Source organism: Nerophis ophidion, linkage group LG06 (assembly GCF_033978795.1).
Source record: "Nerophis ophidion isolate RoL-2023_Sa linkage group LG06, RoL_Noph_v1.0, whole genome shotgun sequence".
In the NCBI taxonomy this organism is placed as follows: Eukaryota; Metazoa; Chordata; class Actinopteri; order Syngnathiformes; family Syngnathidae; genus Nerophis; species Nerophis ophidion.
Window position 1 is genome coordinate 28,863,770 of NC_084616.1, and position 20,091 is coordinate 28,883,860.

At 42.2% G+C, this 20,091-nt stretch overlaps 1 protein-coding gene across 1 annotated transcript in view; it reads left to right on the top strand.

The window, feature by feature from the left end:
• Positions 1 to 19,257, top strand: part of LOC133554472 (chemokine-like protein TAFA-2) — a 334,073-nt gene extending 314,816 nt beyond the window's left edge. The window contains exon 5 of the mRNA XM_061903290.1: positions 18,508 to 19,257. Coding sequence (XP_061759274.1) covers positions 18,508 to 18,519 — 12 coding nt within the window. The 3' untranslated portion in view covers positions 18,520 to 19,257. The remainder of the gene's footprint in view (positions 1 to 18,507) is intronic.
• The last annotated feature ends 834 nt before the right edge of the window (positions 19,258 to 20,091 follow it).

Here is a 20,091-nt window from a genome sequence, read left to right on the forward strand (position 1 = left end):
GCTTTCAGATTAATTGTATAAATTAGCATTAGCTAATACAACACTAACTTTAGCTAGCTCAGGCCTGTTGTGCGTTCTCTCTGTAAAGACCTGGACTGTTTCTGTGCAGAGAACTCTGGGAATTTTGCATATAATGCATATAATGCTCTGTGACCTAGACCGCTCTGGCTGCAATGCCCTCTGCTGGTTGTTCAGGGGAATGTGTTGGTCACATTTATTTGTGCATCTGGTTCATACTTGCCAACCCTCACGGATTTTTTGGGAGACTCCCGAAATCAGCGCCTCTCCCAAAAACCTCCCGGGACAAATGTTCTCCTGAAAATCTCCCGAAATTCAGGCGGAGCTGGAGGCCACGCCCCCTCCAGCGCCATGCAGACCGACTCAATGTTGTGACCCTCTTAAACAGGACAATACTTCCATCTACTGTCCATAGAATAGAATGTAAATATATTCTACATTTAAGTGCAGTAAAGGAACATGCAGTCTGTTCTGAAGCCTACAGTAAGGAGACGTAACTTCATCACGTCGCCTGGTTATTGACTCCAACCCAATATATTACACCGTCAATGAGCAAAATGAAGAAATACGCTTGCAAGTTCCAGAACGATTGGAAACAAGAATGTCAGTTTATCCAGGAGAGTTCGAAGGAGAAGGGGTATGTTGCCTGTAAATTTTGTAGAACAGACTTCTCCATTGAACACGGCGGCCGAACGGATATACTCAGCCAAAAAGCAAGAAACAGTCAGTCAGCGAAGCACAAGCATCCGCAGCGCAGCATTGTTAACAACCCAGTATTATGGCCCACCTCGCAAAATGGAGGCCCGATGGTGTATCTTATGCTGAGACAAAGATGGTTATGCTGATAGATGGAAGCAACATCCCATTCTTATTTGCGGATGTCTACAACAAATCCGTGAAGGATGTTCCCGGATTCGGAGATTGCTCGCCAATACGCAAATGGCAGAACAAAGGTTACTCAAATAGTGAAAGGTAATTGTTGTTTTTTTAGTAACCAGCAAGCACAGTACAGTTACTAGAACAACTGTGTTTTTATTACTGTGTATTTGATAGGTGCCGTCAGAAATTCAACTATTTCTTTTATTTATATAAATAATAAAATAAATATATATAGCTAGAATTCACTGAAAGTCAAGTATTTTATATATATATATATATATATATATATATATATATATATATATATACATATATATGTATTAGGGGTGGGCAAATTAATGCGTTAATTACGCGTTAACTCATCAATCTATTAACGCCGACAATTATTTTATCGCACTTTTGCGTATGTTGTTTACACGCTTTTATTTTGTTAACGCCTTTTCTTAACAAGATGGCATCTCCCGGATGTACTTCGGCGTCGAGGGGCTCTTGGTAAAGATGGAACATTTGGCAAAAATACCGGACAATTCTGCAAATTTCATGGCTGGCTTACAGCGTGGTCACTCCGGGATCACTTACGACCGCCAGACAATTCTGAATGTGGATAGATCGGGCCGTTTTGGACTGAATGACGCGTGCTTGCTAGACCGGCTAGCTAGCATGGGAATACTTTGCCGGCTACATCCAGCGGCTTGTGAAGCAGCGGAGTATATGTGTTGTCTGTCTATTTATGAATAATGCAGACGAGGAGTGTTGGCTGAGTTCTTAACGTTTGCTTTCAGAGCGTGCATATCACAACATACAAGATGCCGTAATGGCGACACAACCTATACCGGGCTACCGCGCATGCTCGTCACTCCTGTTGCATGCTGGGTAGGGTAGTTCGTTTTTTCCCTGGCTCATAACATCACAATATAGTACCATGTATATGCGTTCAGTTTATCAAAGCACCAAGTAAACAATCGGAAAATTCCCATCATATCAATTCCTAGATATGGTCATAATTATTTTAAGTGCACTACGCAGAATAAACACAACATTATTAATATTGCTACTACGGATAATTTGATCAAAAATTCCCTAAAACAGCCCACTACCTATAATATAGGTGTTTTAAACATAAGATCCCTGATAAAAAAAAAAATTCTGCTGTTACCATAGAAATTGCCTGTTCAGATGTTATGATTGTGGCTCAGAGATTTGTATGTAGATTATGTGTATTTTCCATAACAAACAGGATTACTTAAATACCCTGGCAGTGGCAATAAGCTTAAATGTTTGTATTTACATTTTTTTGAGTTGATTTTCATAAAATATGCTATTTAACTGCTACTGTTTAACAAGGACTGATTTAAATTGTGTTTGCACAACAAATGTTTTGGCGCTTTCGTTCATGTGGGAGAATATTCCAATAAAGGTGCACTACACACTACTTTTGAATTAATTATTGGGCTTTACGTATACAATGCAGTTAATCGCGATTAATCGGAGAAATAGTGCGATTAACTTCGATTAAAATTTTTAATCGTTGCCCAGCCCTAATGTATATATATTACATATATATATATATATATATATATATATAAATATATATATATATATATATATATATATATATATATGTATATATATATATATATATGAAATACACAAGTTGGTGAATTATACGCCACCCCTCTTAACCACGCCCCCCACCCCAACCACGCCTCCGCCCCACCCGCCGGTTTGTATCAATATCATATTGATATATATTTAAATTGATGTGAGACAATTCTATTTCCAGATGTCAAAGCCCATTCGTAATTGTGGATTTTCTTTCCGTGCGGTGGCTCTGTTTCTTTTTACGATGGCCAGGTCAATCGCTTTCAGCTTTGGGGCTGCTTCGTGTGTGTTTTGTTGTATCTTAATGAGGTTGAGTGCATAACGTGCTAAAAGGCTGAATGATTTGTGTGAGTGTGTTTGATTTAATGTGAACAATATCATTGATCCACCATGTTTGGCCATTTCATTGGCCTGATTTAACAAGGCTAAATGTATTAACACTGTGTGAAGCTTATGAAGCAGGTTAATTCCACCAATATGTAGCAACATTGTATAAAACACAGAGTTCTAAGCATGAGAAAAAGTAGTTATTTAAAGTAATGGTATATGCTCTCATGTCATCCCGCTCCTGTTGTCCTCCCTGCTTCAAGCTGTGAGCTGCACTACTGTCTATACAGTAGGAAGGGGATTCATACGACCCCTTCCATGGCTGTTTACCTAACACAAAAAATAGTGACGAATTGTGGGGGTGCACTATCTACTTCAGCTGCCGGGCGGCAGTAAATGTTTGAATATCTTAAAATGTGTTTTGTGGCAATTCCAACTTTGACCACAGCAGCAGTTCCTATGTAGAATTGTGCTTTCCATCATTTTCAACAGACAGCATTACAAAACGATTAACTTACCACCTTCCTCCTTATGTGCGATCCCCCCATATGAATCTCTTGCCTACTGTAACTACATCAGTGCTGAATATTGAGCAGTGGCTACAAGAAAATATGCGAGGGGAGGTTACCTTTGTTTAATATTCCTAAAATTGTAAGTTCCAGGTAAAAGTGGATAGTTCCTTATTCCGTGTTAAAAGAAGAAAAATGATTCAGTGTTTATTTGTCCACGATATTAGACTGCTGCTAAAAGACAACACAATTCCGACATTACAAGGTCAGTAAGCTCGAGGGGGCAGGCCATAAAAGGGTTAATTTGCAACTTGAAAGACAGGCCCCTAAAACAAACAGTTTTCCAAGCATACTCAGAAATGAGGTCGAACATGTGACTTTGGAGCAATTATTATTCAACATTTACACAAAATCTTATCCAATTTTAATAAACCATAAGGAAGTGTGTTAAATGTACAATGAAATCCTATAGGTTCCCTTTAAGAACAACTGCAACATCCATGATATGCAAGTTAGAATTAATTTAACCAGTCTGTATTTACACTACTAATAATACACAAAGAAAAACTACTACATTTTGAAGACTGTTTAAGTCACCGGTCGCCAATGTGTCAATTGTGTTTGACCAGTTGATCTTTGGGACTCTACCGGTTGATCGCAAAAATATCACTGTCATGATCCGTAGTCTGGATCATGTTTAGTTATTTTCTGTTAGTTTGGACTCCCTCTGTTGTTTGTGTACCTTTTTGTGAGTGTTTGGTCACCATGGCAACATATTAATTTCACCTGCTGAGGGTTCCAGACGCACACCTGTTTTTGTTAATTACTTCCTTATTTAAGCCTGCCTTGTCCCGTCAGTCGGTCTTGGTCCCCTGTTTGCGGTATGCAACTGTTTCGTTGGTAATTCTAGATTTCTTGTTACCTGATCCTGTGCTAGTGTTAGCATTAGCTTCTGTGTTTTCGCCACGTGTTTCTTTTCGTCTGTTTTTGTACCAGTGTTTTGTTATTAAATCATTCTTACCTTTTAGTTGTTGTCCGGAGTGTCTATGTTTGCGTTGGAGGAACGATCCCGCATTAAAATGCGACCTCCACGTGACAGAAGGGACCAAGCTTACAGTTCCTTCGCCATAGACTCTGAAGATGTGGAGCAAGGTACGTGGAGAGCAATGGAAGCGGAGACTCTACGCCACTCGCCCTTGGACCGCCAGGACCTGATGTGGGGTCCTAATGGCAAGTTGATTCCGATCACCTCCGTATGGCCCGAGGACATCGATCCACCACAGTACCGGACGCGTCAGCGAAGACGGAAGCCGTCCAAAAGGGCTCCACTTCGCTACCGGGACGCGCCGCTCCCTCAGACTCCTCCGGACAGCAAGACTCCACAAGCAGCAAAGTTTTCCTCGCCGCCGATGTTTGGTAATCCAGTAACTCATTTTGCCAAACAATTTTCTGATTGGGCTGCTAACAAAATGAACTCCGGCTACGACTTCACTCCATCCACTCTTCATGACGTCACTCCGCCCACTTCTGATGACGTCACTGAATCGGCGCGCGGCGATGACGTCATTCCGCCGGCGTCATCTAAGGAAGTCACGGACCATAATGTTCTTGTTGTGCCTTCTGTCTCCAGGTGTAAGTCACCTACAAAAGACTATAATTCAAAGATAAAACACTACCAGGACATTTTTTTGAAATTTAGATTTCCTCAGTCTTCTTTTGATTGCCAAGCTCCGCCCCCCATGGCTATAGTCCCGCCCACGACACGGACGTTTTCTTCTTGTCCTCCCACACAATCTCAGGTGGGAGAGGGAGATGCACTTGCTGAACATTTTTTAGGGGAGGATTCTACCCACCTCCTAACCTCCCTCCACCCTCCCCGAAAGACGGTTCCAGACCGCAAGAAGTGCGTCTGGTATCCGCCCCTTGGTGGGGGACTGGGGCAGGGGGGCGGTGCGGGGGGAGTGGCACAACTGCGCCCAGCCAAGCCGCAACCTCCTCCTAGGCCGCCTCCACCAGCTCCACGACTAGTACCAGCACCAGCTCTAGTACCAGCACCAGCTCTAGTACCAGCACCAGCTCCACGACCAGTACCAGTACCAGCTCCACGACCAGTACCAGCACCACGCCAAGTACCAGTACCAGCACCACGCCAAGTACCAGCACCACGACAAATACCAGTACCAGCTCTACGACAAGTACCAGTACAAGCTCCACGCCGCCAAGCACCGCCATGCCAAGAACCAAGCCAAGACACGTCTTCTGCTGCGTCCACGCCTGACACGTCTTCTGCTGCGTCCACGCCTGACACGTCTTCTGCTGCGTCCACGCCTGACACGTCTTCTGCTGCGTCCACGCCTGACACGTCTTCTGCTGCGTCCACGCCTGACACGTCTTCTGCTGCGTCCACGCCTGACAAGTCTTCTGCTGCGTCCACGCCTGACTCGTCTTCTGCTGCGTCCACGCCTGACTCCTCGTCTTCTGCTGCGTCCACGCCTGACTCCTCGTCTTCTGCTGCGTCCACGCCTGACTCCTCGTCTTCTGCTGCGTCCACGCCTTACTCCTCGTCTTCTGCTGCGTCCACGCCTGACTCCTCGTCTTCTGCTGCGTCCACGCCTTACTCCTCGTCTTCTGCTGCGTCCACGCCTGACTCCTCGTCTTCTGCTGCGTCCACGCCTGTCTCCTCGTCTTCTGCTGCGTCCACGCCTGACTCCTCGTCTTCTGCTGCGTCCACGCCTGACTCCTCGTCTTCTGCTGCGTCCACGCCTGACTCCTCGTCTTCTGCTGCGTTCACGCCTGACTCCTCGTCTTCTGCTGCGTCCAGGCCTGACAAGTCTTCTGCTGCGTTCACGCCTGACTCCTCGTCTTCTGCTGCGTCCAGGCCTGACAAGTCTTCTGCTGCGTCCACGCCTGTTACGACGGCGCCGACGTGCCAACTTCCACGTCGACCATGGATGTGGCCGCCCCCTGGTCGTCCGCCACGCCAAGTGCATCCACCTCCCTGTCGGCCACGGATGTGGCCGCTCCCTGGTCGCCCGCCTCGCCGGCTGCAGCGGCGTTCCACTCGCCGCCGCCACTTGACTTTGCCTCGGTGGATTCGGGGACACTTGGCCTGGCGACCCACCGCCAATTCCTCCCTCCGCCCTCCCGTGACTCTTGACCCTGCTTGTTTTTGTTTATGGACATCTGGTATCTGTCCTTGAGGAGGGGTTACTGTCATGATCCGTAGTCTGGATCATGTTTAGTTATTTTCTGTTAGTTTGGACTCCCTCTGTTGTTTGTGTACCTTTTTGTGAGTGTTTGGTCACCATGGCAACATATTAATTTCACCTGCTGAGGGTTCCAGACGCACACCTGTTTTTGTTAATTACTTCCTTATTTAAGCCTGCCTTGTCCCGTCAGTCGGTCTTGGTCCCCTGTTTGCGGTATGCAACTGTTTTGTTAGTAATTCTAGATTTCTTGTTACCTGATCCTGTGCTAGTGTTAGCATTAGCTTCTGTGTTTTCGCCACGTGTTTCTTTTCGTCTGTTTTTGTACCAGTGTTTTGTTATTAAATCATTCTTACCTTTTAGTTGTTGTCCGGAGTGTCTATGTTTGCGTTGGAGGAACGATCCCGCATTAAAATGCGACCTCCACGTGACAATCACAATAATAAATAATGTATGATTATGACATAGTGACATCCCTACCTGGAGGATGACCAACATACTCTCCATCAGACAAGCATTTTAACCTCTGAACATGCCCACATGCCTTGTCTCTCTCTCCTCAGTCTCTCATATCGGGGCTCTTCACACCGCGGTGTGGAGAGCATGACCGCACAATACACCTGCTCATCTCCCAAATGCGCTTTGCAGGACGTGCTAAAAAATCATCGAGGTGCAGCAATGGAGTAAAGGGGAACTGCACTTTTTCGGAATTTTGGAATTTTTCACAATTATCATGAAAGACATGACAGATGGATTTTTTAAAATGCATTCTAAATATTAAATCAATGTAAATAAAAATCCACTTACAGCGGAGCCAATGGGAGCTCCCACAATTCCGCACATAAAATCCAATAAATAACGATTCAAAAATCGCTAACAATACTAAATGTACATTTAATGACTTTAATATTAACCAGGTATTAGTGATATTGTTATTATAAGCGCTAATGCAGACAAAATGTTAATAGCGGTAAGGTAATCACTTTTGTGTGTGCCGACGTTTACATCGAGTGTCCTGCTGTTTCATTGCTTCCCTGCTCCCTGCAAGTTTATTGTTGATCATAAATCACGCTTCTCACCTGGAAAGTAGATGGCTGAGAATATAATCCGACAAGATGGGACACATTGACAGCCATTTAGGACCTGGAAATGGCGGGAACGACACAAAAAGCGCTTGATTTTGTGTGACCACAAAAGGAAACATTGACATCTGCAAAAGCAGGATTATATGATAAAAAAGGTGGCAGCTGAAGAAGGACTTCCCCGTTTATCCTCGCTTTTATCATACAGGGAAAACCAGTTACAACAGGTGAACAGCAGAATTTACTACTTCCGGCGCTGACATACGACAACCATGTTACTCGCGTCCCACATGTGACCAATATACTATGGTAGTGAGACTATAGCAGCCATAAATAAATGATAAATGGGTTGTACTTTTATAGCGCTTTTCTACCTTCAAGGTACTCAAAGCGCTTTGACATTACTTCCACATTTACCCATTCACACACACATTCACACACTGATGGAGGGAGCTGCCATGCAAGGCGCCAACCAGCACCCATCAGGAGCAAGGGTGAAGTGTCTTGCTCAGGACACAACGGACGTGACGAGGTTGATACTAGGTGGGAATTGAACCAGGGACGCTCGGGTTGCGCACAGCCACTCTTCCACTGCGCCACGCTTCTCCAGTTAGCTTCTCCTGCCCAAGGTACGGCACAGAGGTCATCTGTGTTCCATGACTCGTTTGTCTTTGGCCTTCGGCACATTTCAAAAGACAAAAAAAAAAATGAAATAAAAAACTGAAAAAAATTGGTGAAAAAGCAAGAAACACTTTGAGAAAAAGCCAAAAATGTTGACATCAACTAATAATAGGGACTCAAAGATTTGTGTTGAAACACACACACACACACACGCACACACGCACGCACACACACGCGCAAATTCTCAAACACACACACACACGTATATATACAAACCCCGTTTTCATATGAGTTGGGAAATTGTGTTAGATGGAAATATAAACGGAATACAATGATTTGCAAATCATTTTCAACCCATATTCAGTTGAATGCACTACAAAGACAAGATATTTGATGTTCAAACTCATAAACTTTATCCATCCATCCATCCATTTTCTACCGCTTATTCCCTTTCGGGGTAGCGGGGGGCGCTGGCGCCTATCTCAGCTACAATCGGGCGGAAGGCAGGGTACACCCTGGACAAGTTTATTTTTTTTTCAAATAATAATTATCTTAGAATTTAATGGCTGCAACATGTAACAAAGTATTTGGGAAAGGGCATGTTCACCACTGTGTTACATCACCTTTTCTTTTTAACAATACTTAATAAACGTTTGGGAACTGAGGAAACTAATTGTTGAAGCTTTGAAAGTGGAATTCTTTCTCATTCTTGTTTTATGTAGAGCTTTAGTCGTTCAACAGTCCGGGGTCTCCGCTGTCGTATTTTACGCTTCATAATGCGCCACACATTTTCGATGGGGGACAGGTTTGGACTGCAGGCGGGCCAGGAAAGTACCCGCACTCTTTTACTACGAAACCACGCTGTTATAACACGTGGCTTGGCATTGTCTCGCTGAAATAAGCAGTGGTGTCCATGATAACATTGCTTGGACGACAACATATGTTGCTCCAAAACCTGTATGGACCATTCAGCATTAATGGTGCCTTCACAGATGTGTAAGTTACCCCATACCATCACAGATGCTGGCTTTTGAACTTTGCGCCTATAACAATCCGGATGGTTATTTTCTTCTTTGTTCCGGAGGACACCACGTCCACAGTTTCCAAATATAATTTGAAATGTGGACTCGTCAGACCACAGAACACCTTTCCACTTTTCATCAGTCCATCTTAGATGAGCTCGGGCCCAGCAAAGCTGGGGGGTTTCTGGGTGTTGTTGACAAATGGGTTTTGCTTTGCATAGCAGAGTTTTAACTTACACTTACATATGTAGCAACCAACTGTAGTTATTGACAGTGGTTTCATTAAGTGTTCCTGAGCCTGTGTGGTGATATCCTTTACACACTGATGTCAGTTTTTGATGCAGTACCGCCTGAGGGATCAAAGGTCCGTGATATCATCGCTTACGTGCAATGATTTCTCCAGAATCTCTGAACCTTTTGATGATTTTACGGACCATAGATGGTAAAATCCCTAAATTCCTTGCAATAGCTCGTTGAGAAATGTTGTTCTAAAACTGTTTGACGATTTGCTTACAAAGTGGTGACCCTCACCCCATCCTTGTTTGTGAATTACTTAGCATTTCATTGAAGCTGCTTTTATACCCAATCATGGCACCCACCTGTTCCCAATTAGCCTGCACACCTGTGGGATGTTTCAAATAAGTATTTGATGATCATTCCTCAACTTTATCAGTATTTAATGCCACCTTTCCCAACTTCTTTGTCACGTGTTGCTGGTATCAAATTCAAAAGTTAATGATTATTTGCAACAACAAAAAAATATATATCAGTTTGAACATCAAATATGTTGTCTTTGTAGCATATTCAACTGAATATGGGTTGAAAATGATTTTCAAATCATTGTATTCCGTTCATATTTACATCTAACACAATTTCCCAACTCATATGGAAACGGGGTTAGTATAAAACATAGATGGTGGAAAGGTACGTCTTGCTTTGGTTTTTGGCTGAGACCAGGGATCTTGGGATCGGAAAGGTTTGAGACCACTGGTTTAAGTGATTACATCCATTGAAAATGTTCAGACAAATTCAGTTTGCTCAACAGTAAAAATGTGCTTCTTATTCAGAAATTTAATTAAGCTTTGCTGGCATCGTGCCTGATGACAATTCCACTTCCAACTTGATATTGTTGTGTGTTGGGGAATTATCTACAGTATGTCAGCTTCCCAGTATACTTTGTGTTTGTTGATTTGCTAGTCGTGCATATGTTTTGTTATATGGCCTCAGAGCGCAGGGTTGTATTTTTGTTTACCATATACAGTATGTGTTGATTTTCTGCTATTCTATTGTTATTGGTTAGTTTTTAACATCAAGAGTGAAAGTGATACTGTAGTTAATTCCACTCTGGTCCTTTCAGCCATATTATTAGGTATTTGACAAACACATGCAATTTGAGCACTTCACCCTATGGTAAATATTGTTAATTCAAATAAGCGGTAGTTGGAAAAAGTTCGACGATTGAGATTAAAATATCATCATAAAGCACTAAATTGGTGCAGCTGAACATTCTGTTGAATCATCTTCATCATTTAAACATCTAAGATCATTATTATAGTAATTTATTATATTATACCCTTTTCAAATGATTGGTTCACCTTCATTTTTAAAAGCAACAAACTTTAATTTTTTTGTTAATAACTTTCAAATGTTAAGAGCAAACACATTAAAACATGCTTTGGCTGAGGAAAAAAAATATCTTTCCCAACTCAATGAAGTTTGTTTGTTGAACATAATTTTGGTATATTAATCATTACTTAGAAATATTTATTGTTTGAAAAGTGGGTGTATTATTATTTAAGATGCAGCAGCCAAACACAGTTTAATAATGTTTACCTTAACAGACAAATACAACATTCCAAAACAGCAAGTAATGATTTCTTTGGATCCACCTGACGGTTTGCATCTGTTTTTTTCTGTACAAGATGAAAGCAAACTAGTGGTTTTAGCCTGGCATCACTATTTCATTCACTGTCATATGGTTTGAACGAGTACAAATATTTGCTGTCTGGTGCATTCGTATCTTTGATCAATGATCTGTGTGTGTGTGTGTGTGTGTGTGTGTGTGTGTGTGTGTGTGTGTGTGTGCACATTTTGTGTATTGAATGATTTGTTTGGCTGACGATAAAAGAAAAAATCCTTCTGGTGTGGAAGGCTGAGGTCAAAATGCACGGGTATCCAGATCGATAACATCGAACATACTCTTATAGTCCCATTAAGAGCTGCTCGTAAATTGAAATTGACGATGGACAGCGAGCAAGCGAGATAGAGAGGATGAGAAGGAGATACAAGAGGAGCTGTGAAAAGAACGAGGGAGGAAAGTAGAAAAAAACGTGGATACGAGAGAGGAACACAGAAGGCAAAGGTGAGAGGAAGATAAAGGAATAAAGAAAACACTTGAGAACAAGAACATTGCACCTGGTCAGCTGACTGAGATTGCAGAGCAGGCAAGAATACAAAGAAGATTTTGGCACTCTTGGCCCTTTCCTCCATCTCTGACTGTGAGGAGGAACGGAGGAGGGCAAAAGGGAGGAGAGAGGGAGGAGACGGAAGACAGCTCGATCAATGCCAAATAATATCATATGGATGAGCAGCCAGACATTGCTGGGCTGCCAAGACACTGAGCTGTCATACACCAGGGTGTGGAAGTGTGTGCAGACATTTGGAAAGCATAGACTTACTGTATTTACACTGAATATTAAACAGTGTTTGCCATGCAGCAAACACTGGTTGATGGTTCAGTGTAATCGGGCCCAGAAAGCGCCACCTACAGGCATATTTATACTTGCATGTATATTACAGCCGAGGGCAGTGTTTTTCAACCACCGTGCCGCAACACACTAGTGTGCCGTGGGAAATGTTGCAACTTCGCTTAATTGGTCAAAACAATATTTTTTGCAAATCAATAATTATAATAATGTGCCGTTGTCGAGTGCCTGTGCTGTGTAGAGCTTGGCAGGGTAACCATGTAATACTCCATATCAGTAGGTGGCAGCAGGTAGTTAATTCAGTGGTTCTTAACCAGGGTTCGATCGAACCCTAAGTGTCCAGGGAGTCGAGCTCAAGGGTTCGGCCAAGGTCAAAACACACCTGACTCTTCGTGTCAATACAAACTTCCCCCTTTTGGCATATTACGGATACGGCAACAGCGGATTGATTTGCAGGTGTGTAATTTGTTGTGAGTTTATGCACTGTCTTGGTTTTGTTATTTGAAGAAGGCGATGTTCATGCACAGTTCATTTTGTGCACCAGTAAAAAAAACATGGTAACACTTTAGTATAGGGAACATATTCACCATTAATTAGTTGCTTAGTAACATGCAAATTAGTAACATATTGGCTCTTAACTAGTCATTAAGTACTAATTAATGCCTTATTTGGCATGGCCTTATTATAACCCTAACCCTCTAAGCCTGACCCTAACCCTAACCAAATAACTCTAAATTAAGTCTTTATTACTTAGAAAATATGTTCCCCTACTGTCCAAATAACTTTAAATTAAGCCTTTGTTACTTAAAATATGTTTCCCATACTAAAGTGTTACCAAAAAAAATACAACTTTGTCTTGAATTTGAAAAAAAAAAAACATTTTATTTTTCACTAAAGAAGGGTTCGGTGAATGCGGATAGGAAAGTGGTGGGGTTCGGTACGTCCAACAAGGTTAGGAAACACTGAGTTAATTGCTTTGTAGAAGTCGGAACGCGTCGAGGATGGTTTGTCGTGATGCCGAATATGCAGAGCACAGCGGGAGGCATTGTGCAGGTCAAAAGGTATGTAACGCTTAAACCAAAAATAAACAAAAAGTAAGTCCCGCCAGGAAAAGGCAATGAAGCATAGGGTTTGCTATGCAAAACAAAAGTAAAATTGAACTGGCTACAAAGTAAACAAAAACAGAATGCTGGACGACAGCAAATACTTACAGCATGTGGAGCAGAGACGGAGTCCACAAAGTACATCCGTACTTGACATGACAATCAACAATGTCCCACAAAGAAGGATAGCGTACACACAACTTAAATAGTCTTGATCGCGAAAACGAAGCAGGTGTGGAGAATAGCACTCAAAGGAAGGCGTGAACAACAGGAAATAACAGTGCAAGACAGGAACTAAAGCACCACACACAGGAAACAACAACAAACTCAAAATAAGGCACGACAACCTGGTGGTTTCATTTTTTAACCTTTTACTGCTAGTGGTGTGCCTCCGTATTTTTTTTAATGAAAAAATGCCTTGACTCAAAAAAGGTTGAAAAACACTGGCCTAGGTGACCAAGGGTCTGATTAACTTAGACCTAAATACCAGTGTGGGCAAAAAACAAAGAATGTGTACTATGAGTGGGTGTGTTGCGTGTGATCTACCAAGACTGCGTGTGCAATTTGAATGAAGATTTTGCATGCATACGGGCCTTTACCACGCAGGGGATCATATTCTTCCTTTGTGTGCGAGGTGTTCAACCAGCAGCACACATCTGTAATCTGTAACACCTTTTCTGAATCGCGATCCGGACAACAGAAACATACGCACACTGACACTTCATTCTGTGCGCGAGATCTGTGATCACATTACGGATGGATGGAACTTTATTGTCATTGTACAAGTAAAACACAATTTTGTTCTCAGCATGAACCTGTTTAAGATTAGATAAAGGAACCTTGTACAGGGTTCCAGAACAGGAACGCTGATGGGTTGCTACTACGGCGCCCCGTAGAAGGTGGGGAAAAGGTAGACACTGGGGGAGGATGAGTAAAAAAGGGGCCCAATCCAAAAAAAAACAAAAAAACAGTGCATTTGTGCATCTAGAATGAATTAAATGCAATAAAATGCACAATGGTAGGAGATATATTTCCTAAATTTAAAAAAAACTGAGACATTAAAAAAAACAAAAAAAACCCCACACCATTTGAAGTCATTTTAATCAGCTCCACAAGTCACCCAGCGAGAAATAAAAATATAAAAGGAAAATTGTTGAATAGACAATGTCTAACATTTTTTTTATTTCTGTCAATACAAATATGTTGAAACACACATGTTGACGGATTAGTTCTCTGTCCATCTTAGACTTAGACTTAGACAAACTTTATTGATCCACAAGGGAAATTGTTCCACACAGTAGCTCAGTCAAAAAGGATGGAAAGGATAATGCAGGTATTAAGTAGACTCAAAATGTACCATAGTAGCATTATAAGATATAACATAAATGTAATATTTACATATTAAATATATAGTATATAATATATACTGATATATTTGTATACAATATATAAAGGGCTTCACGGTGGCAGAGGGGTTAGTGCGTCTGCCTCACAATACGAAGGTCCTGCAGTCCTGGGTTCCAATCCAGGCTCGGGATCTTTCTGTGTGGAGTTTGCATGTTCTCCCCGTGAATGCGTGGGTTCCCTCCGGGTACTCCGGCTTCCTCCCACTTCCAAAGACATGCACCTGGGGATAGGTTGATTGGCAACACTAAAATTGGCCCTAGTGTGTGAATGTGAGTGTGAATGTTGTCTGTCTATCTGTGTTGGCCCTGCGATGAGGTGGCGACTTGTCCAGGGTGTACCCTGCCTTCCGCCCGGTTGTAGCTGAGATAGGCGCCAGCGCCCCCCGCGACTCCGAAAGGGAATAAGCGGTAGAAAATGGATGGATGGATGGATATACAATGCATAACAAATACCAATTACTATGTACAATATTAAAGTATATGTAACAGCTGCAGAAAAAAAAAAAAGGCACAATAAAATAGAGAGTAGATCCAGCAGAAAATATACATTATAAACAAAGAGAGGTAGCTATGTCTTTGTCGTATGTCTTTGGAGCGTGACCACCTATTTTATCACAGCTGTGTGCACCTGTGTCAGATAGCAGGTCCTTTTCACATGTGATAAACACCACGCAAAATGGCACTCCCAAAACAGAGATTAGATTAGATTAGATTAGATTATATTAGATTAGATTAGGTAGTACTTTGTCCATTCCGTCAGGAGAGTTCCTTCAGGAAAATAAAAATTGTCAGCACAATCCCATTCAAGATCAGACAAACCTTACAGGGAGACAGAACGGGATCGCTGACGGGTCTGCCGGCTTCCAGCACCCCATACGAAACAGGTAAAATACAGGTAAACAAGTGGGGGGGAATGGGAGAAAAAAATAGAAGATTAAAATAAAATAAAAAAATCGGTCTAAGCCTGGGCCCTGGAGAGAGGGTCCAGACTGAGGCCAAGGGAAAAAAAAACAACTCATACCCATAGTACACATCCCACTTACATGTGTGTAAAAGGGAAACATCAAACATCAAAGACCACAAAGAACATTAAAGACATTAAAGTAGCAGAGCTGATACAACAAGCCACTTCTACATGCAGCTATGAATAAAAAGTAAAAGAAACATATACACTGTGGTGGCCTCTGCGGTGTTCCACGCCATCGTCCGCTGGGGTGGAGGGAGCATGGCCAGAGACAGGAGCAGACCCAACAAAGCAACCAAGAGAGCCGACTCCACTCTCGGCCGCCAACCAACTCTCGGCCAGAGTCCGCATGGATGAGTGAGGATACGTCCAAGGTGAGTGAGGTGTCTGACACCTGCTCACCCAGCCAATACACTGCGAAGCCTCGCCGTCCCGGCGCTCAGTGCTAGTTCCGCAGCCCTGTCTCTTCATCCGCATCTCCTCCAGTCTCTCCAAACTGACTCTGGTGTTGCAGAGACCCAGCAGCTGGTCTCCATGGCCAAAAGGCTCCCGGGAGGCAGATCCAGAAGTCCACAAAAAAGCACCGCAGAGGTCACGAAAGTGCCACCCTTTGTCACACAGTCCCAAAGGGTCCCGGACCAAAAGGCAAAAAAATATAAAAACACATGAAAACAAGAGGTAAACACAAAAGGATGACACAAGAGCACAGAGCTCCTGCCAACAGCAGCCACAGTGTTGATAAATCATTTTACGTGTGCAGTATTGTGGGTCTCTCAAAATCCGGTCTTTAAGCCTCGGCCTGAGGACCCTGACGCCTATAATGTGACTCTGGCACAAGCTCAACTACTTGCTTGCCCACAATAGACCCAAAATGGAGAGACCTGGTTGCGAGGGTTGGCTCTACGCGCATTGACGTGCAAGGGGACTAAAAAAAGAAAGGAAGTAGGGTTGTACGGTATACCAGTATTAGTATAGTACCGCGATACTAATGAATAATTTTCGGTACAAAACCGTCTCTGAAACGTACCAATCCAAAGTCACGTCGTGACATTGCTGTTTTACGAGTAGAGGAGCATGTTCGGCGGCACACAATCACGGAGTACTTACATACAGACAATGTATGTAGACAGAAAAGGGAGAACAGACATATTTTGGCTTAGAAACTAACGATAAAGGTGAAGTTTTAACACTGAGACGCCCTCAGGAAGAGGTGATTTAAGACATGGCTAGCTAGCTAGAGGCTAACGTCCATCCGCCGTCGGCAGTGTTTTAGCTACTTCTAAATCACTAATCGTGGTCTCCATGGCGACAAATAAGGTAAGTTTCTTACAAGTATCACCCCTTCAGAACGAGGAATACCTAAACATGCTTCACTACACACCGTAGTTCACCGCCGTCAAAATCTAAACACATGCGATTGGTGGATCTACACCAAACAGCCACTGTAATGATATCAAGTACAGGCAGTATCTAGTTGATTACGATGATATTTTTTGGCATCACAACATCTACTTTTGTTCTTTTTAAATGTATAATATTTTTATAAACTCAGCAAATATGTCCCTGGACCCATGAGGACTTTGAATATGACCAATGTATGATCCTGTAACTACTTGGTATTTGATTGATTGCCAATTTTGTGGTATCATCCAAAACTAATGTAAAGTATCAAACAACAGAAGAATAAATGGTTATTACATTTTAACAGAAGTGCGGACAGAACATGTTAAAAGAGAAAGTAAGCAGATATTAACAGTAAATGAACAAGTCCATTAATAATTAATTTTCTACCACTTGTCCTTAATAATGTTGAGAAAAATATAGAATGATAAATGACACAATATGTTACTGCATATGGACTTAACTGCAATAAGAAACATATGTTTAATTTACCCTAAGATATTTTTCTAAAAATAAAGCCAGTAATGCAATTTTTTTTTGTGGTGGCCTTTACTTAGAAATGTACCGAAATAATTTTAGTACCGGTACCAAAATATTGGTATCATTACAACACTAAAAGAAAGTACTGTGGGTTTTTTGATTGTCAGCATATAGTCTATATATTAATGAAGACCAAGATGCAAAATGGATTGTGCTCCTCTTCCTGCTTACTTGACAGATGCAATCCACTTTGCATACATTTAATAGAACAGCTTTGCATGTGCTATTAAGTTTGCAAGGGTTTTAGTCCACGCAAACCTTTAGTAAATCAGGCCCCAAGTCCCTGAAAGGAGAGATACAGCGGTGTGTGTGCCTCGTGAACTGGCTTGACAACAAACGCCTGCAGATTCTTTGATCAGGCAAAGGACAGGATGCCGGAAGTCAATGGGACCGGGCCCCGGCAGCAAGGGGGCCCCGGAGTCATAGAGCCAGCCCTGATACACACACCTGAGCTGCCAGCTGGGAGAAAACACTTCATTCTGTGCTCTCTCGGCGAGGACTGGCCTTCACATTTGGCACCCGCTGTGGACAAAAGACCGAGTCTCACAAGAGGAAGAACAGGAGGCCGGCGTGTGTTTGGGTTAAGAGAGGATCCCAGGTGGGAATCACAGCACTAAGCTGCATGCAGGGCAGCAGAGACTCATAAAAGCCTGGTCTATTACACACCCCTTACATCAATTTGGGACACTGACTGGTAGGAAATGTCTCCTAATGGCTTGAAATGACTTAAAAGAGTGAACACTGGAAGATGGGAAGGTAAAGGTGGTAAAGAGACCTTGTGATTAGTTCGGCGGCATCCACAAACACAGTGAATGACATGGCAGAGCGCCAGGTGCTGAGAGGGAGGCTGCCTGCCATAATGCCAGCTGTGTCTTGTTTAGTCTTGTGCCAGACGGGAGTGTGCTCGCTGGGTGCTTGTTGCTCCTACAACAAGAATCACTTTCCATTATTTTCAAACAGACGACTGATGCACTGCTCTGAATTATTAATGACCTTGAAGTGATATGTACCAGCACTAATTCCACTCTTTCTCGTGTACCTTTTTGTGTTTCATGCAACTTGCTAGGCTTTTTTTTAACCATCTGTTCCTGGCTTTTGACCCACTTCTTTTGTTTTTTCTAGGTCACCCGATAGTTTTGCCTGCCTCTGAAAAGGAAGAGTCCAGCTGTGGTTGAGGTGATCGTAGACAACAAAATGGACTTCAGCGATTTTCGGTGGGTTAGTTTCTCTAAAAAGATCCAAGCAGTGCTGCCTGGAAAGACAAGACTTACGCCGCCATCACCTGGAACCCAACTGACTCCGACGGTGTCGCGTGGTGCTTTGCTGCAAAGGACTGCGTAACACAACACTATGAAACAAATGAACTATGACCTAAAAAATACTGAGCAAAAGACATTTCCCCCCTCCAGAAAGCTGTTATATTAAAACCTCTTCTATGACTTAGTAGTGTTCCGTATACATACAGGGAATTATGAATTATTTGAAAATGATCATATTCCTGTTTACACTATAAAATTAAACACTTGTGCAAAACATCAAAATGTTTCCTAATATTAAAACATGTCTCGCTTTGCAAGTGTGACCTTTGTAGGAATAATTTACCTTCAATAGTTTTTATATTTATTTTAAATTGATAGTCTTATTTATGTTTTGGTTTTTGGACAAAGGATAACATCTGTTCAAGAGTGAGATTTGACAAATATCGAGTAGATGTTATGTTATACATGTAAAAATGTTCCATGGAATAAGTTGGGCTACAAATAAATTGATCATCAAATGGTTTTATTATCTGTGTTTTTAAACGCCTGTTAACCGCTATTGAGTACATGTGTCAGTATTACATGAAATAAATAAAGCCTTTCAAAAGGAAATAGAACATCTCTGTATTTTCTCAGTGAAAATTACTCTTAGTACTTTTCAGCAAACAAATCCAACGAACTTCCTCAGAAGCCAATAAGAAAATAGGAAATTGTGTTTAGTGGTGTTTTTTTGAGTGTTCTTCTAAAGGGGTCATATTAAAGTTAAAAGTTAAAAAAGTCCCAACGATTGTCGCCCACACATTAGCATTTGACCCATCCACATGTTTATCCCTGAGAATCATTTTGGTGATTTAACCCCCAATTACAACTCCTGAGTGCCAAGCAGGGAGGTAATGGGTCTCATTTTTAGAATTTTTGGTATGACTTGGCCGGGGTTTGAACTCACAACCTTTCAGTCTCAGTGCAGACACTCTAACCACATGGCCATTAAGCAGGTTATTATGAAATCATTTGTTCATTTAAAACACTTCCTTGTAGTCTAAGTAACATGAAATGGTGGTGTTTTGGTAAAATTTTTGCATACATCATGTTTTATGTGTCTCTTCAGAGTGCCCGAGCGGTCTTATTTACGTGCCAAAGCCGCCTCAGGCCAAGCTGCCTTCAACTGCGTCTCCACACCATCAGCCATGTTGTAGTTTTTAGCCCTTCCATATCGAATCTACTTAATGATAAGTTAGAACAATATGCTATTTTTAATTTGAAATGGCAACAGTGGAGGATATAAAGGGGAACATTATCACCAGACCTATGTAAGCGTCAATATATACCTTGATGTTGCAGAAAAAAGACCATATGTTTTTTTAACCGATTTCCGAACTTTAAATGGGTGAATTTTGGCGAATTAAACGCCTTTCTATTTATCGCTCTCGGAGCGATGATATCAGAA